The 22,212-nt window shown below is 37.1% G+C and overlaps 1 protein-coding gene across 1 annotated transcript in view; it reads left to right on the top strand.

Annotated features, from left to right (window-relative positions):
• Positions 1 to 22,212, top strand: part of GPC5 (glypican 5) — a 955,909-nt gene that overhangs the window by 535,493 nt on the left and 398,204 nt on the right. Inside the window, exon 6 of the mRNA XM_088842817.1 lies at positions 14,704 to 14,824. Coding sequence (XP_088698943.1) covers positions 14,704 to 14,824 — 121 coding nt within the window. The remainder of the gene's footprint in view (positions 1 to 14,703; positions 14,825 to 22,212) is intronic.

Below are 22,212 nucleotides of genomic sequence, written 5' to 3'. Positions count from 1 at the left end.
CGTCTTTTAATTTCTTGGCAGCAGTCACCATCTGCAGTGATTTTGGAGCCCAAGAAAATAGTCTCTCACTCTTTCCATTGTTTACCCATCAATTTGCCATGAAGTGATGGGGCTGGATGCCATGATCTTCCGTTTTTGAATGTTGAGTTTTAAGCCAGTTTTTGCACTCTCTTTTACTTTCATCGAGAGGCTCTTCAGTTCCTCTCACTTTCTACCATAAGTATGGTGTCATCTGCATAGCTGAAGTTATTGATATTATTCCTGGCAATCTTGATTCCAGCTAGAGCTTCATCCAGCCCAGCATTTTGCATGTTTTACTCTGCATATAAGTTAAATGAGCAAGGTGACAATATATAGCCTTGATATACTCCCTTCCCAATTTGGAACCAGTCCATTGTCCCATATCCAGTTCTAACTGTTGCTTCTTGACCTGCATAGATTTTTCTATGGAGGCAGGTAAGGTGGTCTGGTATTCCCATCTCTTTAAGAATTTTACACAGTTTGTTGTGATTCACAAGTCAAAGACTTTGGCGTAGTCAAATAAAGCAGAAGCAGTGTAGTCAATCGGAGAAGGCAATGGCAAGCCACTCCAGTACTCTTGCCTAGAAAATCCCATGGATGGAGGAGCCTGGTAGGCTGCAGTCTGTGGGGTCGCTAAGGGTCAGACGCGACTGACTGACCTCACTTTCACTTTTCACTTTCACACATTGGAGAAGGAAATGGCAACCCACTCCAGTGTTCTTGCCTGGAGAATCCCAAGGACGGGGGAGCCTGGTGGGCTTCCGTCTATGGGGTCACACAGAGTCGGTCAGGACTGAAGTGACTTAGCAGCAGCAGCAGTGTAGTCAATAAAGCTGAAGTAGATGTTTTTCTGGAACTCTCTTGCTTTTTCTATGATCCAGCGGATGATGGCAATTTGATCTCTGGTTCCTCTGCCTTTTTTAAATCTAGCTTAAACACCTGGAAGTTCTCGGTTCACATACTGTTGAAGCCTGGCTTGGAGAATTTTGAGCATTACTTTGCTATTGTGTAAGATGAGTGCAATTATGCAGTAGTTTGAACAAACTTTGGCATTGCCTTTCTTTGGGATTGGAATGAAAACTGACCTTTTTCAGTCCTGTGGCCACTGCTGAGTTTTCCAAATTTGCTGGCATACTGTGTGCAGCACTGTTACTGTGTGGGATTGTGGAAAACAGCACAGCTCTTCAGAAGCGACTCTTTGTTATTTAATTTCAAGTTTGACCTTGAGATTCTTCTCCAGTAGTTCAACCCATTACCCAGAGAATATATTCTCTTTGAGTGGAGAAATAAATAACAATTAAAAATAAAAACAAAATTGAGTAACATCAGCCATCTGCTCTTCTAAGTTCTCCAAGGCTATATTTTTCTCCAAGCCAGATAACCAGGTCCCAGTAGAAATGCCTACTCAGAACTGTAATATGCAGTTTTAAACAAAGACTCATATAACAAAGTGCCATGTGTACTTACATCTTTAAAAACTTTGCACTTGTTATTGATGTTAGCTTTTGTTGTTCAGTTCAGTTGCTCAGTCATGTCAGAATCTTTACGACCGACCCCATGGACTGCAGCACGCCAGGCTTCCCTGTCCATCACCAACTCCCAGATTTTGCTCAAACTCATATGCATCGAGGCAATGATGCCATCCAACCATCTTATACTCTGTCGTCCCCTTCTCCTCCTGCCTTCAATCTTTCCCAGCATCAGGGTCTTTTCAAATGAGTCAGCTCTTCACATGAGGTGGCCAAAGTATTGGAGCTTCAGCATCAGTCCTTCCAATGAACACCCAAGACTGATATCCTTTAGGATGGACTGGTTTGATCTCCTTGCAGTCCAAGGGACTCTCAAGAGTCTTCTCCAGCACCACAATTCAAAAGCATCAATTCTTAAATGTTCAGCTTTCTTTATGGTCCAACTCTCACATCCATACATGACTACTGGAAAAACCAGAGCTTTGACTAGATGGACTTTTGTCGGCTTTTGTTGTATTGCTCATTATCTCTTGCTTAAAGACTTACACATTCTGCTTGAAAGTTTAGAGATAACCTTTAAAAATGCCTGCTAACATATGCAGATACAACTATCATTAAGTAGCAAGACCTTGTATTTGAATTCTACTTTTCCTTGGCCTTCTCTGATAAGAGACTTAAGGCTAAGTTTTAGCCTGAAATGTAGTTTCCTTCCCATGTCTCCTGATATAATTTTTACCTGTTTCTCTTCATTATTCTGTCATTCTGCCCTTGTTTTACAGTGTCTGTGCCTTTTATTGTAGGCCATCTCAAATATTTTTTTTTAAATATACAGTACATAAGTACAAAATGATGAAATTAACATACTACTTCTTCATTTGCTTTAAAAGATACTTGGTTGGACTAGATGACCTCTGAGGTCCTTTCCAGCTCTAAATTTATGTTACTGTCAACAAAGACATACACAAAATCTATTAAGTTATGTGCCAGGAGATGAATGCAAAGTACTGTATTCTTGACATAGGTATATTTCTTCTTGAAACAGAGCACTAGATTCAGCAACTTGCTAAGGGCCCTCACCTTTATGGTGCTTAAACAGGTGAATTGATTGCTTAAAAAAAAAAAAAAAACAACTCAGTTAAAATATCTTTGCACTTCTTAGCATCAACAAAAAAATTTAGAAACAGAAAAAAAGAAGAGCTTAATTATTTCTTTTGAGGCATTTTATAAATTTGAATAACTAAGCTTAGCTTGATGAGTGTAGCTAATTTAATGAAATTAGTCACATTTGAATATTGTCACAATCTTGCTGTAGCATTAGCATTAAGTGTGATTAAAATTTATTTTGTGTGCCTTTATGGGTCCCTAAAGCATCAGCTGTCAACACCTTCATAATAAACTAGCCTTTCTAAGATTTCGGGAAACTTTTACATTCAGAACAGGTGGTTGGGCCCTTGCCTCAGAGCTGAACACATCATTTTTAAGGTACATTTTCTGTTTGTATGAATTTAGAACATAGGACATCATCAATATATTCTTTTGCTAGTAAGAGAAAATCCATTATAATATAGGAAATTCTATGTACTGTGTACTGAAAATTTCCAAAAAGCTGATTAAAATATTTTCCTTAAGGCCACCTGAATTATAACAGAAAAGTAAATGGGAAAACCCAACTTAGAATTTAAGAGGTGTGTTTGTGAAATATAAATTTAACAAATAAAATTTTCCCTGAAGAAAAATAAAGTGACATCAATGAGAAAGGTCTGAATATGAAGAGTATTGATCAACTGAATTTCAAGGAAAATTTTGTTTTCATTCAAGCAGCATCCAGTTTATTTGCAAAGCTCTGTGCAGTGGTGTAATAGTGTGTAAAAGTTGTTTCAGTCGTGTTCACTTCTTTGCAACCCCATAGACTGTAGCCTGCCAGCCTTCTCTGTCTATGGGATTCTTCAGGCAAGAATACGGCAGTGGGTTGCCATGCCCTTCTCCAGGCGATCTTCCCAACCCAGGGATCAACACGTGTCTTATGTCTCCTGCATTGGCAGGTGGGTTCTTTACCACTATTGCCACCTGGGAAGCCCTGGTACCCTGTTTGGAAATAGGTCTCTGCAGATACAAGTAAAGTAAGAATTGAAATGGGGTCACCCTAGCATGGACCCTAAATCCAATGTGACAGAAAAGGACAGATAGACACATGAAAATGTAGGCAGAAATTGGAATAATGCAACTACAAGCCAAAGAATTACATGGACTGTTGGGAGACTCTAGAAGCTGGGAAGAGGTGGGAGAGAATTCTCTAGGGGCTTCAAAGGGAGTATAGTCTTTCAACACCTTGATTTCAGAAGGCTAGCCCCCAGATCAGCTATGGTAGTTTTTTACTGTGACACTAGGAAACTACTACACTCTGATATTCAAAGTTTCTTTCCCTCTGATTTTATTATGTTGGTGCTAGGTGCTCAGTAGTATCTGACTCTGTGACCCTATGGACTGTAGCCCACCAGGCTCCACTGTCTGTGGGATTTTTCAGGCAAGAATACTTGAATGGGTTGCCATTTCCTTTTCCAGGGGATCTTCCCGGCCCAGGAATTGAACCCATGTCTCCTGCATTGACAGGAGGGTTCTTTACCACTAAGCCACAAAATACGCTCTGATTTTACTCTGTTATGTAGGAAATAAGTAGTTTGTTTATGCATGGTATATTTATAGTCTTAGAATTATGTCTTACAACTAATTTTAAAGTATTTTTAATATAGCTTATAATTTGATATCTGGTTTAGTTAATGCTGATGTCAATTACATTCCAAAAATTATCTAAAAAAGCTATACAAGATTCTAGAAAATTGTAGGATTTTGGTATGTCCCTAATAAAAGTTTACTTAAATGAAAGTTATACCCTAAATCATTTTGACTGAGTTTTTGGCTCAAAATAACTCATTAGTACTTAACTCATTAGTACTCAGATAATATAATAGTTATCTCCTAAATAACATTTTACTTCCATATATTTATATCAAACAGTGAAGTGAGACAAAAATCAGTGCAAAGTGGTGATTATCAGTCATCACATATGCATGAAAGACAGTGTATATCTTACTGAGAAGAGTTTAATTTTGAAATGTGTGACTTGGAAAATGGAAGTTAGTATAGCGTTTCATAACTCATATAACAGTATGCACAGCTGATTGTATTAGAACTGATCTTTTAAATTTAACAGTTATTTTGAATCAATTGAGGATAATTATAAAATAAGTCAAATATTTATTACACATTTGGTTTGAATTTTTAATTCAAATATTTATGACTGAAAAACAGAGCTTTGCTGTAGCTAAGGTATTTAGCCTTTCTTGGTAAGATTGGGAATGGGGTTAGGAGAAGGCTAAAGGTAGAACTATTTTTTACATAGGGGAAAGTTCACTTTTAATAAATTTTTTATTAAAAATTCAAGTTAACATTTGCTGAAATGATAACTTCTTAGATGCTACTGATTTGGCTTGTATAGTCACTAGGCTTTGATGAGGAAGTATTACTTTCCCGTTCACATAGATGCTTACCTTAAGTCATGAAAGAGCTTATCTCTGATTTTCCTGGCTAAACAGACAAGCCAGGTCTTTGTCATGAATTGCCAATTGAATTGTTAGAGTGAAGACTGATATTCATTTTTAAATGAATTCTTGTTTTCTGTTTCTAAACATGTTATCCTTGTGTCTTGCAACTAATTTTACAGTGCACTTATAGTGCATTTTCATGCAGTTGTCAGTTTCATGTCTGAAGTTTAATTAGTGTTGATGTGAGTTATATTTAGAAAAAAATACAAAAAAATACAAAAAAGCTGTATAAGATTTTAGGGACTTCTAGGATTTTGTAATGTCTCCACCAAAAGATTGGTGAATGAAATTTATATAAAGTTATATGTAGTGATCTGCTAAAAATTCCTTGTTGGTTGCTATACAAAGCATGACATTACCTTATTAGAATAATGTTAATCAGTGTTTTCCATAAGATATCACAAATGGTGATATCCTCAGTAGGGACTTAGTTGTAAATAATCATAAAGGCCATAATGATGTCTCTATCACTTCAATTTATTTCAACTTCATTATTTGAGGTCAGAAACAGATTTCAAATTTAGACATTATTTATCTATAATTATGAAGCCAAATGAATGGTAGAGATTAACTTAAAAATAGTTTGTGGCTCAACAGTTGAAGTGAGACAGTGGAATCACAAAAGGTTGAATCATTTGGAATTGATTCTACAGATGTCTCCATTCTCTAAATCCCCTGTAAGCCTCTTACCTACCATGAAAGGTTATTCTTTTAAACCTGGCACGTAAAATCAATCATATGACTCCTATCTGCTCTGAGAGTTCAAAGATTAAGACCTTCACTGTCAAGGAGAAGGGCTGTATAGAAACTGCATGTGCACACAATGACATCCAGCAGCAGCATCCAGTGTCACCCAGGTATTTGAGAAAAAGTTGCAGAAAACAGACCACTAGTACTTATTTCACATTTGCTATCAATATCATGAAGGGAGGCCCAGAGTGTTCTAAAAGAAAAATTGATTCTTGAAGAAGAGATTCACTGAAGAATACTTACAATGTGCTTCCTGGACCTTTAAACCAGAAATAGCAGTGAATCTACCAGAGTCAATGACACCTCCTAAAATCAAAACTCTGGAAATGGAATGAATTTTAATATAAAATTACCTAACCAAGACAGACACAAGGTCAATAAACAAAGCATCTACTAATACTACTGCTACTGTTACTGCCTACCACCACCACCAAAAACACAGTCCCCATTCTTGTCTTAAACCTCTAACAAAGATGGCAATCATGGTAAAAAGAGAAACCACCTGATCAGGTGTTTTCCTCATCTCTTGTCGGTGATTGCATTCTTGTATCTTGTCCCAGTGAAGTTAGAAAAAGATTCTATGTTGGACCACTTTAAATAGTTTGCAAAGAATTACAAGGTCAGATTTTATATACTTTCCACCTGAAATGGTGTAAGCACACATGAAAAGTACCATACTTTTTGTGTGAATCTGAAATAAATTATATTGCACTCTCAATAAAATGAAATTAATGTCATAGGGCATGGCATGTTTCAAGTGAGAAATGTTAATAAAGTGAGAAATGACTTCCTAATGACGCACTGTGTGTAGATGTGTCTGTTGTTGTTCACTTGCTAAGTCAAGTCCTTCTCTTTGTGACCCCATGGACTGCAGCATGCCAGGCTTCACTGTCCTGGATGTAGATGCATTAGTACTTCTTTTTAATATTTCATCTGTTGAATAGAAACAGAACTGGAATCTTGTTCATCAACATTTTAAAACATTTTTTCTAGAATGTAAATATATCTTTACTTGCCTTTTCTCCATGTTAGTGAGAAACCAGTCCTACTTGTGGAATGAGTATTCTTATTAAACTGCTGTCATACATTTCCAGACCTTCTCAGAAGAAACAGGCAGGTGGCCTATTACTTCCTTCACAAAATACTTTCCTCTTTTTTGTGTGTATTTTGTTCCCTCTTTCTCACTAAAATATGAGTAATTTTTCAAGTCAAGAAGCCTCTGTAGGGAGCCTTGAAATGTTTTATCCATTACTTGTAAAATTAGGAGGAAAAAAGGGTAATTAATGATTTATTAAAAACTCAAATAAGAGGTCTTTGTTGGAAAAACTTTTATTTGATTTAGTAACTGTATATTTTGCATGCAAATTAAAGTTCGCAGGGAGTTTTTATGTTGAACTAGCAGCCTAAAATAGTCATTTAGTGATGATAAAACCATTTAGCCCATGTGAAGAAATTCCTATGTTGATCTTTTGTTTATACGTTGTTGAATGCAAATCTGTCTGTTGTATACACATTAAGGAAAAGAGCGCAAGAAGTTTTCAGCATAAATGTTTTGTTTAGGTTGAAAATACATGCATAAAGTGTAACCAAAGTAACCAAATAAGAGTTGTGTTCGATCCTTTGTGACATCATGGACTGTAGCCCGCCAGGATCCTCCGTCCATGGTCCATGGGATTTCCCAGGCAAGACTACTGGAGTGGGTTGTGGTACCCTCCTCCACAGGATATACCTGGCACAGAGATTGAACCCATCTCCTGTGTCTCTTGCATTGGCAGGGGGGTTCTTTACCACTAGCGCCATCTGAGAAGCCCTGTACATTTCATGTCTTTTATTTTTTTTAATTTTTTAATATACAAAATGAGCTCTCTTTACTTAGGATCCAAATCAAGAAACACATTGCTAGAACCCCAGTAACCCCTCCAACCTGTTGCGCACTATCTCTTAGAGTAGCACTTACGGTGATTTGGAATATCATTGATTAATTTTTAAACTTTTAATGAATGGAATCATAGAGTATATTCCATATATTGCTTCTTTCATTTCATGTTTATCTTATAAAATTTGGAGTATAGTTGTAACTCATTCTTACTGCTCTATATCAATAGTATGCTATTATATAAATATTCAACCATTTATTTGCCCAGTCAATGTTTATGAATATTTGGGTTGTGTCCAATTGGGGGCTATTCTGCATAGTACTTCTCTGAACATTCTTATACCTTTCTGGTTAAGTATATACCCAGATACATGTCAGATAGTGGTTTATATCAGTTTAAGCTACCACCCTCAAAGAGAGAGGGTTCTAATTGCCTCCCATCCATGCCAATGCTTAGTGTCATCTCTTTTCATGTAAATCATTCTGCTGTGTACATATCGCTATTGCATTGTTGTTGTTCTTAACCTTAATAAATAGAAAAGAATGCCTAATTTTATTCATGCATGCTTAATTGAAGAATATTAAATGCCCTTCTTTCCAGTACTGTTGTCTTGTTTAAATAATACATAATAAAAATGATCCCGAACTATTAAATAATATACTAGCTTGAAAAAAGATTCTTGATTAATTGTAATTCTGATAAGTTTAATCTAGGTTATTAACTATCAAAATTAAAAATAAAAATAATAAAGTCTTTACACAAAATGTGAATCAAAGAAGTGTTTATTTAAAATTAAGAGAGAAGTCTCGATTTCCATTATGACAATATGTCTGTATTTCAAGAGAAACATAGCAATATCTTAAGGTAACCTTGTGTTCTATTAGTTTGTTCTCACCCTGACAGCAACTGTTACTTCACTCTTTACAGTAATAGGCAGCTGTTCTTTGAAGAGACATTTTTGAAGAAAATAATATTTTCTCTTTTAATTATAAGCGGCTAAGCCTTTGAAACGGAGAAGGCAATGGCAAGTCACTCCAGTACTCTTGCCTAGAAAATCCCATGGATGGAGGAGCCTGGTAGGCTGCAGTCCATGTGGTCACTAAGAGTCAGGCACGACTGAGTGACTTCACTTTTCACTTTTACACATTGGAGAAGGAAATGGCAACCCACTCCAGTGTTCTTGCCTGGAGAATCCCATGGATGGGTGAGCCTAGTGGGCTGCCATCTATGGGGTCGCACAAAGTCAGACATGACTGAAGCGACTTAGCAGCAGCAGCAGCAAGCCTTTGAAAGCCTGTAGTTAACAGTAAAAAAATCAAAATAAAAAGCTTAATAAGCAAAAAATACTTTACACCAAGCTGATTGTATCTCTAATTTGTATTAGTTGGTTTCAGGAGTTTACATTCATAATTATTGAGTGATTATGAACCCATAATTATTGGGTTAATATCCTTGCTGTATACTTGACCAACAATGATGTTTTGGTAAAGTTGCTTAACCTATTCAGATCTTAGATTCCCCAATCTATAGCATGGGGATAATTATAGTAAAAATATTATATGGTGTATTGGTCCAGGCCCTTCAAGAAGCAGATACCAAAGGAGGACTAAACACAAGAGGGATTTTATTAGGGAAATGCCTGTGAGAGAAATTGGAGAGGAATCTGAGTAAGGCTGAAAGAGCTGTTGGTCATGAAGCAAGTGTGACCTAGAGTGAAAGAGAGACAAAAGGAAGGTTGAGTGGAAGCTTTCTGGCTTGATGTGCAGGCTAAGAAATGGTCAGCAAGGGCTCAAGGAATCCTGAGCCAAAACTGGCCATCAAGGGAACCCTGTGTCTTACAGCTGCTGCTGCTCCTGCTGCTAAGTCACTTCAGTCGTGTCCGACTCTGTGTGACCCCATAGACGGAAGCCCACCAGGCTCCCCCGTCCCTGGGATTCTCCAGGCAAGAACGCTGGAGTGGGTTGCCATTTCCTTCTTCAATGTGTGAAAGTGAAAAGTGAAAGTGAAGTCGCTCAGTCGTGTCCAACCCTTAATGACCCCACGGACTGCAGCCTACCAGGCTCCTCCATCCATGGGATTTTCTAGGCAACAGTACTGCAGTGGCTTGCCATTGCCTTCTCCGTGTCTTACAGCAGAGGGTTTGTATGAGTACCTCTGCTGCACTCAGTCATTGGTTGAGAAGAGAAAAAATAGATTTCAGAGCAAAGTAGCAGGTAGCCTAGTCAGTTATACATCCTATACTTTGAGGTTTATGAGGCACGATCTCATGGCTAAAATAAATGATTATCATGGAGATAAACTGACAGACTCCAAAGGAAGTCATTAAGACAATGCCTGGAATCATAGATGTGCATTTATTTAGTTATTGATTCATATTATTCAACATGATTATTAATAGATGAAACACTAATGAAAGACCCACATGCACAATGAGTATGAAATATTTGAAAGGAAAATATAACAGTGCTACCAAGACATTAAGAGAAGCCTTATTCCAACAGAATAGGAAAAACAAGAGATCTTTTCAAGAAAATTAAAGATATCAAGGGACCATTTCATGCAAAGATGGGCTCGATAAAGGACAGAAATGGTATGGACCTAACAGAAGCAGAAGATATTAAGAAGAGGTGGCAAGAATACACAGAAGAACTGTACAATAAAGATCTTCACGATGAAGATAATTGCAATGGCATGATCACTCACCTAGAAACAGACATCTTGGAATGTGAAGTCAAGTGGGCCTTAGAGAGCATCACTACGAACAAAGATAGTGGAGGTGATGGAATTCCAATTGAGCTATTTCAAATCCTGAAAGATGATGCTGTGAAAGTGCTGCACTCAATATGACAGCAAATTTGGAAAACTAGGCAGTGGCCACAGGACTGGAAAAGGTCAGTCTTCATTCCAATCCCAAAGAAAGGGAATGCCAAGAATGCTCAAACTACCGCACAATTGCACTCATCTCACACACTAGTAAAGTCATGCTCAAAATTCTCCAAGCCAGGCTTCAGTAATATGTGAACCGTGAAATTCCAGATGTTCAAGCAGGTTTTAGAAAAGGCAGAGGCACCAGAGATCAAATTGCCAACATCCACTGGATCATGGAGAAAGCAAGAGAGTTCCAGAAAAACATCTATTTCTGCTTCATTGACTATGCCAAAGCCTTTGACTGTGTGGATCACAAGAAACTGTGGAACATTCTGAAAGAGATGGGAATGCCAGACCACCTGACCTGCCTCTTGAGAAACCTGTATGCAGGTCAGGAAGCAACAGTTAGAACTGGACATGGAACAACAGACTGGTTCCAAATAGGAAAAGGAGTACATCAAGGTTGTATATTGTCACCATGTTTATTTAACTTTTATGCAGAGTACATCATGAGGAACGCTGGGCTGGAAGAAGCACAAGCTGGAATCAAGATTGTGGGGAGAAATATCAATAACCTCTAATATGCAGATGACACCCCCCTTATGGCAGAAAGTGAAGAGGAACTCAAAGGCCTTTTGATGAAAGTGAAAGAGGAGAGTGAAAAATTTGGCTTGAAGCTCTACATTCAGAAAACGAAGATCATGGCATCTGGTCCCATCACTTCATGGGAAGTAGATGGAAAAATAGTGGAAACAGTGTCAGACTTTATTTTTGGGGGCTCCAAAATCACTGCAGATGCTGATTTCAGCCAGGAAATTAAAAGACGCTTACTCCTTGGAAGGAAAGTTATGACCAACCTAGATAGCATATTAAAAAGCAGAGATATTACTTTGCCAACCAAGGTCAAGGCTATGGTTTTTCCCGTGGTCATGTATGGATGTGAGAGTTCGACTGTGAAGAAAGCTGATCACCGAAGAATTGATGCTTTTGAACTGTGGTGCTGGAGAAGACTCTTGAGAGTCCCTTGGACTGCAAGGAGATCCAAGCAGTCCATTCTAAAGGAGATCAATCCTGGATGTTCATTGGAGGGACTGATGCTAAAGCTGAAACTGCAATACTTTGGCCACCTCATGCGACGAGTTGACTCACTGGAAAAGACTCTGATGCTGGGAAAGGTTGGGGGCGGGAGGAGAACGGGACGACAGAGAATGAGATGGCTGGATGGCATCACCGACTCTGTGGACATGAATTTCAGTGAACTCCGGGAGTTGGTGATGGACAGGGAGGCCCGGCGTGCTGTGATTCATGGGGTCGCGGAGAGTCGGACACGATTGATTGACTGAACTGAACTGAACTGAAAAATAAAGTCTGACACTGTTTCCACTGTTTCCCCTTCTATTTGCCATGAAGTGATGGGACCAGATGCCATGATCTTTGTTTTCTGAATGTTGAGCTTCAAGCCAAACTTTTCACTCTCCTCTTTCACTTTCATCAAGAGGCTTTTGTGTTCCTCTTCACTTTCTGCCATAAGGGTGGTGTTATCCTCATATCTGAGGTTATTGATATTTCTCCTGGCATTCTTGATTCCAGCTTGTGCTTCTTCCAATCCAGCGTTCCTCATGATGTACTCTGCGTATAAATTAAATAAGCAGGATGACAATATACAGCCTTGCCATACTCTTTTTCCTATTTAGAACCAGTTCTAACTGTCCAGTTCTAACTGTTGCTTCCTGACCTGCATACAGGTTTCTCAAGAGGCAGGTCAGGTGGTCTGTTACTCCCCTCTCTCAGAATTTTCCACCATTTATTGTGATCCACACAGTCAAAGGTTTTGGCATAGTCAATATAGCAGAAATAGATGTTTTTCTGGAACTCTCTTGCTTTTTCCATGATCCATCAGATGTTGGCAATTTGATCTCTGGTTCCTCTGCCTTTTCTAAAACCTATACTGGATTATCTAGCTGTAAACCTATTTCTGCATAAAGAAATGGATTCAAGCTTGTTTTAAAAATAAAATGATTTATTAATATTTTTATTCTTGTCATATCCAATTGACGTTTTCCATATCAAAGAATTCCATCATTTATTATCTTAGGAAGGACCCGATTAGTAATTATTTTTGAAAATTGATCATTGGGTTTGCATTATCTTGCAAATAACTGAATATTCTTTGAAACTCCTTTTATTTGGCCATATTCTCAACAGTGGAACCTGCTTTTATCTTTTCAAAGGCTTTCTATTACTGTCCAAAATTCAGAGGGTGCGCATGGATAATTGTGACACTCTATTCAAATACAGAGAAAGCACATTACATTACAAGTATGTGAAATTGCTTCCTGAAAAGTCTCTGAGGCCACTTTATGATGATACTTTAATGTAAGCAAACATATTACTCAAAGGAGAGTCTTAAGCATAGATGTGATGGAATCTTCAGGGCATGTCCCCCATCTCATACTGTCTCCCATTTGTTCTCTCCCTTTGTAAATGAAAGCCTAGATATTCTTCTCTTCCCATCTCCCTTCTTGGGAGGTCATTATTTGCCCCGGAGTTCATATTAACTACATCATCTGAGACCTATATTTTACCCTAATACTCCAGGACTAACTCAAGATATAATTTCTCCTTTAGTTTTTCCCTGAGTGTCTTGGTCCAAGTGTCCTTCTCCATATGTTCAATGTTTCCTACTTGTGTTATCCTTACCTCTCACCAGGCATGTACTCTTCCTTCTAACTAATCCTGTGACATCCTGAACATCTCTTTCATTCTTAGTGATGTGCTTTAGCTGTTTACGTGTCTTTGTGCTACACCACACTGCCAGGAAAATAAGGATAAGTTATATTATTGGAATTTGAATTAAAACTTTTAAAAATAATAAAATGTAATGAAAGAATGCACGAATGAACAAGCTAATTAATACATTATATTCCAAGATATATAATGAACACTGTGAGAGGACAAATTGAGTCTTATACCTTCTTTTAATCCCAGTCATGTAGAAAGGACTGGAATATAGTACATCTTTGTGACTGGTGAATCTAAATATTTGCATGAATAATAAGTTGACATTATATTTCAACTATATACACACACACACACACACTCACAAATATACACACATATATGCTGAAGCTGAAGCACCAATATTTTGGCCACCGGATGCAAAGAGCCAACTCACAGGAAAATACCCTGATGCTGGGAAAGATTGAGGGCAGAAGAAGGGGGTGACAGAGGATGAGATGGCTGGGTGGCATCACTGACTCAATGGACATGGGTTTGAGCAGACTCTGGGAGACAGTGAAGACAGCGAAGCCTGGAGTGCTGCAGTCCATGGAGTTGCAAAGAGACAGACATTACTTAGCAAATGAACAACAACAATGTATATGTGTGCGTGTGTGTGTGTGTGCATGCTAGGTCATTTTGGTCATGTTGATTCTGTGTGACCTTATGGACTGTAGCCTTCTAGGCTCCTCTGTCCATGGGATTCTCCAGGTAAGAATACTGGAGTGGGTTGCCATGCCCTCCTCCAGGGTATCTTCCTGACCCTCCAGGGGATCAAACCCATGTCTCTTATGTCTCCTGGATTGGCATGAGGGTTTTCTACCACTAATATGTCTGGGAAGCCCATGTGTATGTATGTAGGTAAATATATATATATATATATACACACTCTCACACACACACACACATATATATATATATTTCTTTTGTAGTCCAATATGTAAAATAATTTGAGATTCATCTAAATGCTATATAAAATGAAATAAATTGCCCAGATAATATGGATTCAGAATATGTATAATTCAGTAAGAAATTATAAAAGATTAGGATGTCTATTAACTTTTTCTAGCATATTGGTAAGAAGCACTAAAAACCCAATTTTTGGTTGGGTCTTTTGAGAGGATAACAATAAAATAGTCTCTATTTGCATGCTAAGTTTGTTTTTTACCAGGAAAATAAACATTGCAGCTGTGCCAGGTTTAATTCCAAGAAAAAAATACATTACAATATATTCTTAAAGGAGTAAAATTCTGAACTCAAATCTGTTCAAAAATTTGTGGCAGAGAATACTGTGACCAGATTATTAAGTCACACGTCTTTCACTTTTCACTTTGTTAGCTATACTCAGCGTGTCGTTGGAAATGGAATCAAAGCCCAATCTGGAAATCCGAAAGTCAAAGTCAAAGGAACCGATCCTGTGATAAATCAGATTATCGATAAACTGAGGCACGTTATTCAGGTAAGTGCTGATGTTCTGTGTATTTTTATACTGAATGATAGAGAATGAGTAATGGACGTGATCAATCTGTAAATCCTATCTGATAATCCTACCTGAAGTTCAATATTGGAAGAAATGATTTGTATCTAGAGTTTTGGAAATACTTGGCTGAGTGATTTTCATATGTATTGTGCAGCAGTATTTTAACAGATAGTTATGTTTCTGTAGAAAGAGAACTTAGCTTCAGGATTTCAAGAAATAATGAGACTCTCAGGATAAGCTTCATCCCTAACAAATATGATAGAAAAAAGGTGGGAAATCCTGTTGTAAGTAATAAGAACGGAGCTGCTGCACAAAAACGAGTACACAGATTAAAGAAGACACATTCACAAAGGACTAAATAGATTCTCAAAATATAGGGTTTATTAAAAGTTCTTCACAGGAGGGTTTACTGATACATTGCCCATTTGGCATAACATTTGCCCCTTCTTGCTTCATAACTTTCAAAACCATATCTTTTTCAAAGTGGCAGCTGGAAATAATTCCACTTTTTTTTTTTTTAAGCACTCAAGTTAAATTGAGTCCCATTCTTTCATCTTTATATTAGTGTGCAGATCTCCAATTATCCATGCTTAAGTTTCCTTCTAGAGTTATGAGAGATATCAAATACAATTCTGCCTTTGAGATCTGTCTTTTTAAAGTCTACTAGGATGATATGATTGAAGTTTAGATTTTTACAGAAGATAGCAGAAAGTAATATTTTGTACAGGTTTTGCTACAATAGCCACCTTTAATGTCTTAGAACATGTTCCCTCCTGAACAGATCAAGAGAAATTTTGTTTTTGCTGGACTTCTGACTGCTGGTCATATGTGAGTGTCCTGGCAGGGGGAGTTGTAATATCCAGTGCAGTTAACAGGATCCACCACAGGATCAGGTTTGAAAAGGTTCGGAAAATCATCTTCTGGAAGTGAGAATTTATTAATTTGGGACTAAGTATGGAACAAGGGAGGGAGTAGAAATAGGAACATATTTTAGAATCTAATCTGTAGATTTAGGTGATCACTTATTTGTGTTTGGTAGTTCACTTTTTAAAAATCATTATAGATATTAAATGCATTTTTTAAATTACTATAAAAATGCCATCTCTTATCATAGGGATAAGCAATTATTCCTCTTGTCTTTTTCTGCATATCTAAGTATATGTTTAGCAAAATTTTTCTTAATATATTAGCCCTCAAACACCTTTCTTCTTGGTCTGCCATTGAACACACCTCATTTTCCACACTGTAATCTCTGCACTTAGAGTCATTAAACAAGTAGGTAGGGATTTTCATTTGAAAAAAAACACTTTGTAAATGTCTTAATCATTAATTTATGCCAAGTGTTTAATGAATATTTACTGAGTTCCCACTGTAGACCTGGTTCTACACAAGGCATTGAGGTTACATGAGTGAACAAAACAGACATAACCCTGCTCTCGTCAGGTTTATATTCTGAGAAAAAAAGAAAATGTGGTGCCTATAACTAAAAATAGAGACAAATCAAGAAAACAGAGCAGGATGAGGTTGGAAAGGCACTTGAGAGAGTGCTAGTGGAGGCCTCTCTTGGGGTGGGGAGGATACTGCTGGGTTGAAATTGAGTGGCAAGGAGTCTCTGGAAAGGAAGAAGAAATCATAGGAAAATCTGGGAGAACTGTATTTGAGACAGAGAAACCAATACATTCAGGGACTTGTGGCAGGAGTAGGTTAATTGTATTCAGAGGACAAACAGAGAACCATGTCACTGAAGCAAAACAAGAACAGGGGAATAAAGAACATGAATTAAATTAAGGGGAATCTGATAGGCTCTGGTAGGGCATTTCAGATTTCTCCTAAGTAGGAAAGGAAACCATTTAGAGGCTTTAGGCAGAAAATGGTGCAATTTAATTTATGTTTTATAAAGATAATTTTGGCTTTACAATGGAGAAATTGACCCTGAGGAACAAGAATAGAAAAAGAAAGGAACATAGGCAGAAAATCATGGTGATTGGGGCTAGAATAAAAAGAGTGAATAATATGAGAAATGGATGGATTTGGATGAATTCATGGTGAGTGGAGTTATCAGGAATTGTTGATGAACTGGATATTGGAGCAATGGAAAGAGAGTATAAGGATGATAAATAGCTTTGGTGAGGTGATAGTATCAAGTGAAAAAAGGAATTCTTGAAGTGGAGGAGGTCTGGTGTTTTGTTGTTAGGTTTGGTTAGGCATGAATGGTTCTCTTAAATTTGAGATGCCTGTTAGACTTCCCAGAGGTGTAACCAGGGTTCTTTGATGATCCCAGGACTGGAAGTGCACTTTTGGGAACATCACTATACAAATACTATTTAAGTCAAGAGACTGTATAAGGTTGCTATTTTCCTGATAGAATTTATACTGAAACCATTAGGGGAGAATATAAAACAGAAGAATGCTATGAAAAATGTATACTGTGAAAATCTTCAAATGGAGAAATCATTTGTTTAAATGTATGTGGTGCCTTGTAGATACTTAGAGAGTTGATCTTATTGTGGCTCAGCTGGTAAAGAATCTGCCTGCAATCTTGCCCACAGTAGTAGATATAATGGTCATCTGAGTTAAATTCACCCATTCCAGAGACTCCTGATATTCAAAAGACTCCTAATAATAGGAATATCTGCTAGATATAAATCTTTTCACAACTTTTTTCTTTTGCTATTAATTTCTGGGTATTGTAACCAAGAGTCCTTTCATTAATAATTTTAGGTACTTTGATAAATCTTGCTAAATTTTTCTCCTTGAAAATTATGGAAATTGATATGTGAAGCAAAGTGTATGTGTCAGCTTCCCCTACATATTGAGGGTATGTGTGAGATCCTGGCAGAGACTGCACAGCAGTGTCAGGAAATAGTACGGTGCTCTAGGGACCAAAGGAGCAGCATTTTAGAAATGTTACCCTGAGTTCCTCACCTGGGAGTACTCTAAGAATGGCCAAAATGAATATTTTTAATTAGAAAATAGTTTATGAAATTTTCCAAGGTTTCGTAGAGAAAGGTCATAGCAAAAACAGCCTTAATATTATTTAATTGATTAGAATAAGCCCTATGTTTATTTCCTGCCAAGAAAAAATATTGAAAGAAAATTCAATATAAATGAATACTCTGGGTTATAGCTTGGTCCTCAGGGACTATCTCAAGCACTTCAAAGTCCACTCAGTGCCTCTGCAGATTCTTCTGAATTGGAAACAAGACCCTGGAGACAAGAAGGTAGTCAATCCCGGTTTTCCTTCATCTGTGATTCTGGCATCTTTCACTAGACAAGCCACCATACAAACTCTCAGAGGTAATATCTGACAGTTTCCTGCAATCTATGGTCCCTGTATAAAATGGGCATTGCTTTCGCTTTTGAAAACTACCTGTAATAAATATAGTTTAGCCATTAACCTTCCAGTAAGGAATTGTCTAAAGGTAGGAATTTTAAAAGATTAACATAAACTTTCTTCAGATGCTTGCAGCAGCTTAAACTGCCTTTTGATAATAGTTTGGAAGGGCTTCCCAGGTGGCCCTAGTGGTAAAGATTATTCCTGCCAATGCCAGAGACATAGAGATCCAGTTTTGATCCCTGGGTTGGGAAGGTCCCCTGGAGAAAGGAATGGCAACTCACTGCAGTAAAATCCCATGGACAGAGCATATTGACTACGTTTAGACAATGTTGTCAGCAAAAAAGTCATATACAGCAATTTATCTATAAGCATTAAATAACATCTATTATTTTTCAAAGAAAATGATGTCAGTGGTTAAAATCCTAACTGCTAAGCACTGTTAGTTGTGAACAATAATGACCCATTGCTTAGAAGCTACTTTACCTGTTTTCAATATGAAACATAAAAAGTAATATCATAGTAATTTTCTATAAATCTTTTATTGTAAAACCAATACATGTTAGTGTTGTTAAAAGTAGTAGATTTAAGTAATATTTTATTTCTTTGAACAATTCCAATACATAGGTTACCATTGGTTTCTATTAAATATTCATTTTTATAGAGAGACTATAACTTCTTTAGAAAAATGTCTTCCTGTACAAAATAAATTTGATTTTTAAATGTGAGAAAAGCAATGATCATAACCATTTGTTTAAACTTACAAAATATGTAGATATTTTATAATATATATTTCAGCAATCACAACCTGCTGGGTTCAAGCAGAGATGAGAGACTTTTATGTGGGAAAAAACTATGCTAAATTGCCTCTTTGCTTTTATTTCAAATTTTTTCCTAGGGTACCAGTATGATGATAAATAGTAACTTTAGAGCTATGATAGGCTATGATGAAATTCTAATTGATATCTCAATGGATTAGTTAGCACTTATCAATACAAAAATATAATGACACAGGATTTTAAAAATATATTAGTATCTCAAAATTTCTGAATCCTGAAAACAGTCTAAACTTTTTTCGTTAAATCACCTACTATAAAACGCTTTTAGGAAACCTTTTCCTGTTAATAACTTATCACTGCTACAAAGAGCCAGTTGGTCAATTCCTAATTAGAAACTATTTGACCACAAAGTGTCAGTTGACTGTGAACTTCTTCCACTTGTACCAACTTCCTTCCTTCCTCAGAAAATCACTACAGCACCCTGACTCCTTCCTGCTGATCTCTGCTATACACCAGTATCATTATACACCAGTCACTGTATTAATATTCCAGAAGGATAGTCACTTCTTGATTTTGTATTAGCAATGCAGTAGTGACCAAAGCCCATTTAACTTTTGGTTCAGCAGAAAATATTTGAAAAGCACTGAATAATTTTGAATGGTTATCTAATTTAGCAATTTGTTTGGTCTGAGTAAAGTCAATGGAAGGTTGCTTTCTGAAGTGTTTAGTATAATGCACTCACTTCACTATTGGCCACTTCATTAAAAAAATCAATTGTCAGCATAAAACCAACCTTTTCAATTAGTGTAAAATCAACTGGAAATGCAAGTTTAAAATCTCTTTTTGAAAAGTAATGGGATTTGGATTGGCCATTTATAATTTATATTTTATCATTTATAGAGTATGTAGCTGTTTTATACTGGGTAAAATTTTGACTCTGTATTTACTCTGATGCTGGTACATCATCATTACCTAGTAAGACTTAAGCCATTTATTTGCCAGGTTTTGTTTGTCAAACATATTGAAAAAATTTTGGACACTAAAACTTTTATACTTTTTATTTAGGTGATTAGAACAAACAGCAGCCATTTAAGGATTAAAATATTTAATCTTTCGGTTTAAAATGTAATGTGAAGTATGGCTTGTTTCACAAAATGAGATTCCAAATTATAGCTATCTCTCACTGAAATCAGATTTCTATAGCTTTATATTATAAATTGTTCTCATTTATAAGTAAGAAAAGTAATGTTTGACAATTAGTAGATGTAACTATCCATTCAGTAACTTTAAAAAACTAAAAATAAATTTTCTTTTAGTTTAATAAAATTCACTTGCCATAGTATAGCTAGGTGCTAAAGAACATGACTTTCGAGTTATCACAAGGCATATGACTAAATCCCAGCTCTTGCAGGCACTAGGTGTGTACTGACAGTCACTTTATTGGTATCTTTAAGTCTCAAAATAATTTTGATTTATATCAAAAAGACAAATAACAAATGTAGGATGTGAAGAAAGTGGAGCCCTCAAACGTTGTTGGTGGAATGTAAAATTTTGCAACTACTTTGAAAAATAGGTAGTTCTCCCAAAGATTAATCATAGATTTACTATATGCTCAGAAATCCCATGACTATGTACACATCCAAGGGAAAAGAAAGCCTATGTTTACACAAAATTTTGTATGCAGATGTTGATAGCATTATTTGTAATATTCAAAAAGTAGAAATAGCTCCTTTTCCCCCCTTGCAGTCGGGAGGTGTATTTTCTGGGGAAAAACTCTAATAGGATGATTCTTGGCTTATAGCTGCTGCCAGAATACAGAGCAGAGTGAATCACAAGACAGGGAACAGAAGAATTAAGTGAAAAGTCACAAACTGACCAGCTTATTTGCAGAATGCTAGTTAGGAGAAGGCAATGGCACCCCACTCCAGTACTCTTGCCTGGAAAATCCCATGGATGGAGGAGCCTGGGGGGCTGCAGTCCATGGGGTCACTAAGAGTCGGACATGACTAGGCGACTTCACTTTCACTTTTCACTTTCACACATTGGAGAAGGAAATGGCAACCCACTCCAGTGTTCTTGCCTGGAGAATCCCAGGGACAGGGGAGCCTCTATGGGGTTGCACAGAGTCGGACATGACTGAAGTGACAGCAGCAACAGCAGCATGCAAGTACAAACCACTCATGTGGACAATTAGATAACTCTTTTTTGAAGAAACTGATCAATTCTAGGGCAAATAATTCCATATACCAATTGGGTCTCCACCCATTGCTGGTGAAATCCTCTATTATACCTTATACAATAATTTCCAGGTAGTTTCTAATGCCCAGTATCAGTGGACAATTAAGGATCACCGGTGCCCTGAAGAAAAGTATGAAAAAAAACATGTTAAAGCATAATACTAACAAAAAGAAATGAGAAAATACAGACAAAATATGAAGAAGCAAATACACAAAACTGTATGTGTGCTCAGTCATGTCCCACTCTTTGTTTAACCCCATGGACTGTAGCCCACCAGGCTCCTCTGTCCATGGGATTTTCCAGGCAAGAGTACTGGAGTGGGTTGCCATTTCCTTCTCCAAGGGATCTTCCCAACCCTGGGATCAAACCCGTGTTTTCTGCATCTCCTGGAGACATTGGTGGGCAGATTCTTTACCACTAGTGCCACTTGGGAAGTCCAAAAAGCTATATATGACATATATATATATATATATATATATATATATATATACACTCTATACTTTTTTTAATATCCTCCAAAAATTCATAAATGTATCCTTGAAACAATAATACATTGCTTCTAAAAAATTAGTAAAAGAATAAGAAAAAGCTTCTGGAAATTAGAATTTGTAAAAATTTGCAATTCAATATATGAGCTTTAAAGATAAAGTCAAAGAAATATTCTGTAAAATAATGACACAAAAAAGAGAGAAGAACATAGAGAAGTAAAATGATGATATACTTTGGCCACCTCATGCGACGAGTTGACTCACTGGAAAAGACTCTGATGCTGGGAAAGGTTGGGGGCGGGAGGAGACGGGGACGACAGAGAATGAGATGGCTGGATGGCATCACTGACTCTGTGGACATGAGTTTGCGTGAACTCCGGGAGTTGGTGATGGACAGGGAGGCCTGGCGTGCTGTGATTCATGGGGTCGCAAGGAGTCGGACACGACTGAGCTACTAAACTGAACTGACTGATATATTGTATACCTTCTGTGTAAAGCTTTGGCAGACAGTAATTAAGAAATGAGAAG

This window comes from Moschus berezovskii, chromosome 13 (assembly GCF_049115385.1).
Source record: "Moschus berezovskii isolate FMDL1 chromosome 13, NW_MosBer_1.0, whole genome shotgun sequence".
Lineage (NCBI taxonomy): Eukaryota > Metazoa > Chordata > Mammalia > Artiodactyla > Moschidae > Moschus > Moschus berezovskii.
Note: the sequence above shows the minus strand (reverse complement) of the source record. Positions and strands in the feature narration are given on the sequence as shown.